Here is a 5,905-nt window from a genome sequence, read left to right as displayed (position 1 = left end):
AGACCGCAGTCCATGGAGTCCGAATTGGCAAGGTATTGTCGGTATATTATTAATAAAACTAACAAAAATGCATCTTTTTAAACAAACACTAAATTATATATAAGTGTAGTTCATTTTACATCTTAAATACCACATTTTGAACATTTGGAAAGAAAAAAAACATATATGCAGATTATCAACAAAAAAATGGAATTCTGAAGGCAGTACCCTTCCAGTTAAAATTAAAAAGAAAAAAAAAACAGAAAGAAATGAAAAACAGGACTTCAATCGGTTCATGAAAATTCACAAAACTGTTCATCGGCATAAACCGAAACCAGAAAACCTGTCAATGGTACATACAGGTTATAAAAGAACAACCTTGAGAACACAAAAAAATGCATCAAAAACCAAGGTGCAATTTCGTATAAATGATTGATAAGATGAACACATCGAAGATCCCTGCAAAAAAACTGAACCAATATGAGCAAAGTTAAAATGTATAGTAATTTAATTTAAAAAAAAAAGATATTAACCCAACCTGTTCTGACCCGAACCCAAACCAAAATAACCCTTCTCTGAATCGACTCGTTTTGACCCCAACCCGCCCGACCTGTTAGCCAGGCCTACCTTTGAAGAAATATTCATCAACGGGTCCTTCAGAAGTCAAACTTTGACATTTATTCAACCTCAAAAGTCAAAATGTGACCATCTAATTATTTTAAAAGTCACAAAAATCTTTTCAAAAGATGCATCCAAATGCTCCCTAAATGTTATCCTATTTCCAACATTATATGAGATCACATAACTTGCATCATTGAAACATAAAGTAATCAAGGGACCAACAAAAAATATGCTAAAAAATATATCTTGTTACATTAATGCATCTCTTGAAATATAAAAAATTGATATAAAAATGCAGTCTTTTCTACCATTCATCTTCAAGATTGTTATCGTTACAATCTTGTTTACACGTAAACAAATAAAAGCTTATTACTTTGACATAAATCAAATTTTGAAATAAAGGGGGTAGACCGTAGACGGCTAATGTGTAAACAAATCTAATAAACACATAATATAGAGAGAAAAGATGCATTACCTTCTCATCCTATCAAGAGTCATCCGATAACTCTTCTGAATCGGAATCACTTGCATTATAACCTGATTAACGAGTAGATTAGTTAGTGACAAAAACAAAACCGGAGACATAAAACATAATATTACATAATTACTTTCAAAATGCACATCCAAACATCCCTTACACACGCATACAAACTCCATGTGTGTACATGTATGTGCGTATGTGTGTTTGTCTATATAGAGAGAAAGGGGGGGGGTAACCTGGTCGTTTATGGCTAACTTTCCAGACCGAAGATCGGACTCTTGCAGCTCTTGTCATCCAAATTTTTGCCTGCCAAACAAAGTTGTGATAATCAGATAACCAGTCACAAAACTCATATCCAAACAACCCCCCAAATGCTCCAATACTATTCTGTTTCACTGAATATTCGGTTACTCAACAGATTCTTAACTAACAAATATTCCTCAAAGTTTGGTATCACTCAGGAAAACATAAACAATCACATAATAAGTGAATGTGATCAACACAAGTGTGTGAAGGTTAAAAGGCATAAGTTTGATTTACTTATCATATAAACAAAGGGATAAATAGGTAAAATTAACATACCAAAAATAAAAACTAGGCCTGTAAACGAACTAAACGAACACGAACAAGGGCGTGTTCGTGTTCGTGTTCGTTTATTTAACTTTAAACGAGCACGAACACTTAATCGAACACATATTTTGTGTTCGTGCCCGTTTATGTTTGTTTGTTTAAATTCTAAACGAGCAGTTCACGAACATAAATGAGCATAACTAAACAAATATAAATGAGCATATATGAACAAATGTAAATAAACAGAAATGAACATATATGAAACCATTAAGTAGAGTTAATTATTTTCTATTAATATGTAAATGAGCATAAATAATTGGACATAAATGAAAGAACGAAACACGTGTTCGTGTTCATGTTCATTCAATTAAACGAACACAAATTTTTTGTTCATGTTCGTTCGTTTACTAAATAAACATACATAAACGAACTTGCCACCGAACAGTTCACGAACAGTTCATCGAAACTATTCATTCGGTTCGGTTCGTTAACAGGCCTAATGAACAGATAATATGAGTCACATGACTAAAAAACTTGCAAATTCAAGTTCAAAAGTCAAAATCACTTCCACACAACTTCAAGTCTAAAAGTCAAAATCAACCCAAAAAGTCAAACCATCAAAAGGGGTTTATACAATATATACATGCATGTTAAAAAGTCAAAATCAAGGTCAAAATCAATCTTAAAAAAAAGTCAAAGTCAAACCTTTTGATGATCTTTAGGAATCCCATAACCATTAAAGTACATCTGAGCAACCAAAACCTGCTTAGACAGATCTCCAGCTTTAGCTTCTTTAAGGGTATCTTGAAACCACCTTCTTGAGCAATCAGACACCACATCCGACAGCGGCAGACGCCGTTCGCCGCCGCTACTGCCGCCGCCGCCGCCGCTGTTACTACCATGCTCCATTTTTTTTTTGAAACTTTTGACCCACAAAAGATTCAAGATTTGATGTGGGTTTTGTTAAAGATTCAAGATTTAGCAAGATTTGATGTGGGTTTTGGTTAAAGATTCATTTTTCTTTTTTGTATTTTCTTGGGTTGTGTTGAACAATTGAGGGAAACAGGTGGGCTGGAGTTGGCTTGTTGCGGACGTTGAGAAGTTAAGTTGGGTTGTGTTTAATAAAATATTAAAAATAATAATAATAATTATGTTTATGGTTTATATTTTATATTAATTAATTATTAATATTTATAAATTAGGAGTTGACAGAATTACAAATTTTGTCCTTTAAAATAAGACGAATTACGGTTCGTGTCCTTTTCTAAGTTTCCTTGCAGGCGGTGTACTTTAAACTTTTTTTTCCTACAAGTTATGTCCTTTACGCTAACTGGGTTAGAAAAACTCTGTTAAATCCCATAACGTGAGAAGCTTGTGAGGGTAGTTTTGTCTTTTTGCCTACCCTGCAACTTCTTCTTCTTCTTCTTCTTCTTCTGCTGTTTCTGTATCTATTAACACACACACTTTGGATTCATCAATTAACAATCTAGGGTTTCACCAATGGATCCCACCATCCCAATTTCATCACCATACCTCCCACTCTTCTTCTCCATCTTCTTAACCATCTACTTGAGTTCTAGGGTTTATGCAATTTGAGGTTTTCAAATTTTAATAGGGTCTGACAATAATAAAGCGATGATAGACAACAAAGAAAAGGATGACGATACCTTAAAAAGAAGTAAACCACCGCCGGAAACCCCACCCCTTCCGAGTGTCTTGCACCACCAGGATCAACGATCGGTAAAGGCACCACACTACCGGACCTCCGGTGGTACAAAACACCGCCGTCATCACACCACCGCCGCCTAGGGTTTCCAAAATAGAACCCGGCAACAGGAGGTGGACGAACGGTTGAGGTGATGGAACCCGACCGCGATGAAGGATCGTCACCTAACCGACAAACGATGGTGGTTGGAGGCGGTGGCCGCATATGTAGAGAGAGGCGATGATGAAGGAAAAATAAACCGTGGTCTGTATTTCACTTTCCACACATAAAAGAGGCGACAGACAGCTGTAGAACACGCGGAGCTGCTAAAAAGATTGTACAACAAAAACAAACCCTAGGCGAGGGTGGCGGTGGTTTTCCAGCCACCTATATCTGTCGTGACCTCTCTCTATTTCTCTATCTCTGTAGACCGGAAACTAGAAGCGGTGATGGATGGTAGTGGCAGCCGATGTTATGGTGATAAGAGAAATGGGGTTCTAGAATCGAACCCGACATTGTGGCGGCGGTCTCGCAGTGGTTTAAGCGCTTCCTTTAATCGTGCCCTATAAATCAGGTTAGGGGTTTCGAACTACAAAGTATGTTCTGATTCATCAATTGAATGTTCATAATGTACAGATTGTTGAAAGTTTTTTCAAGTAATCATAATTTTTCGAAGATGGAGCGGTGGCTGGTGGCGGTGGTGATGGTGTTTGAGGAGTGGTTATGGTGATGGTGTGGTAGAACATAGAGAGAGAAGTGAGATGAGGCAGCTGGCGGCGATTGGGCGGAGGGTGGTGGTCCAGTGGCGGAAGAGGAGGAAGTGGGCGGAGGAGTAGATGGTTAAGAAGATGGAGAAGAAGAGTGGGAGGTATGGTGATGAAATTGGGATGGTGGGATCCATTGGTGAAACCCTAGATTGTTAATTGATGAATCCAAAGTGTGTGTGTGTTAATAGATACAGAAACAGCAGAAGAAGAAGAAGAAGTTGCAGGGTAGGCAAAAAGACAAAACTACCCTCACATGCTTCTCACGTGATGGGATTTAACAGAGTTTTTCTAACCCAGTTAGCGTAAAGGACATAACTTGTAAGAAAAAAAAATTTAAAGTACATCGCCTGCAAGGAAACTTAGAAAAGGACACGAACCGTAATTCGTCTTATTTTAAAGGACAAAATTTGTAATTCTGTCTTAGGAGTTTGTATGAAATTGTTTGGAAGGAGAAAGTCATTTGTGGTGTGAACTAGAGGCCATGGGCGGCTATCAAGAATTAAATAAAAGACAAAACCATATATATCTTTGTGATAAGTCAAATCTATATCTCTATCTTTATCTCTATATATAATAAATGAAAACAGGTTCTGACACGTGTCACTCCATATTCATTTAAAACACGTGTCATCATCATGTTCTATTTAATATCGTGTTCAATTCTTAGATGGTTCACGTCTCATTTTTTTACCAATCTTTTTCTAGAAGCCTCCTGCTTACCAAACTTCCCTTCACATTTTTTTAGGCAAATTCAAATGTTAAATCATCCGTTCATTTATGTTCCCGAGTTTCATTTAACTGAGAAAATGGAAGGAAAAGAAGGGATGGAAAAATATGTTGTGTTCCCGAGTTTCATTTAAGAAAGAAAAAGGAAGGAAAATTTAAAAGAGGTGTTCCCGAGTTTCATTTAAAGAAAGAAAAGGAGGGAAGGGAAGAGAAAATGATGAGTAAAATGAAAGAATTTGTATCTTTCCAAATTGGAAAGATTAAAAGGAAAATAAGTTAAAGCAAAATAGAATATACCAAAAGAAAAGATAAGAAGAGAAAATTTTCTTTTCCTTACCTTTCTTTTCTTGAATGAACTCGGGAACACATTGTTACACACATAGATCTTTGTCTTTCTATTTTTTTTTTTTTTCATTATGTAAATTGTTTCCCCAATTTTATATAATTTACTATAAAACGATTACAATAAAGTGGCAGGCAAACGGGCAACAAGTTCCGCCGCAACCCCCTTTTGAACAGCAAAGCCAATCCTGCTAAAAACGAAGCTTTGGGACCTAGAAGCTGAAGAGGTTCCGTGTACGACGCGCTGAACCCTACTCAAAAATTTCACAGCCTCTGGAGCCAGAAAACCAAATGTATCAAAGGCAAATGGTAGAAAGACATGTTGATTATCTAAACAAGCTTTCTCGTGTTTAACAACTTTGCCCGATTCAGCCTTCAACGCAGCCTGACCCACAACAAACCCACGGTCCCACTGTAAGTTTTCTCTCTCATTATCTCAAACTCAAACTCAAACTCAAACTCAAACTCAAACCTAATAACATTTCTCCTTCATCTCTCTCATAGATGAATGCATAAAACCTTCACGAAAATCATTTCGATTTGATTGTCATGCTTAAACAATTCCACAAGGTATGTTATTTGATTTCTAACATTATAACCACTGAATCTGAAACAAACCCTAAATTTGAATGCCATAATATTCTATAAGATCTAGACGAAATTAGACATCTATTTGCGAAATCAGTCATCATCTAATCTTAGGATCTATGCTTT

General features: G+C 36.4%; 1 protein-coding gene across 1 annotated transcript; it reads right to left on the bottom strand.

Annotated features, from left to right (window-relative positions):
• Positions 1-246: 246 nt before the first annotated feature.
• LOC143597448 (uncharacterized) lies at positions 247-2,563 on the bottom strand. The gene is made up of 4 exons (XM_077075953.1): positions 2,357-2,563; positions 1,318-1,387; positions 1,076-1,137; positions 247-438 (listed from the first exon to the last, which is right to left on the bottom strand). Exons 1-3 carry the CDS (start codon positions 2,558-2,560, stop codon positions 1,088-1,090), a joined length of 324 nt encoding a protein of 107 aa, XP_076932068.1. The 5' UTR covers positions 2,561-2,563; the 3' UTR covers positions 247-438; positions 1,076-1,087.
• Between the last annotated feature and the right edge of the window lie 3,342 nt (positions 2,564-5,905).

This window comes from Bidens hawaiensis, unplaced genomic scaffold (genome assembly GCF_021521415.1).
Source record: "Bidens hawaiensis isolate Kalapana, Puna unplaced genomic scaffold, B.hawaiensis_p1.1 tig00048307_1, whole genome shotgun sequence".
Classification (NCBI taxonomy): domain Eukaryota; kingdom Viridiplantae; phylum Streptophyta; class Magnoliopsida; order Asterales; family Asteraceae; genus Bidens; species Bidens hawaiensis.
The sequence above is the reverse complement of the archived record's forward strand: the minus strand, read 5'-3'. Positions and strand labels throughout refer to the sequence as shown.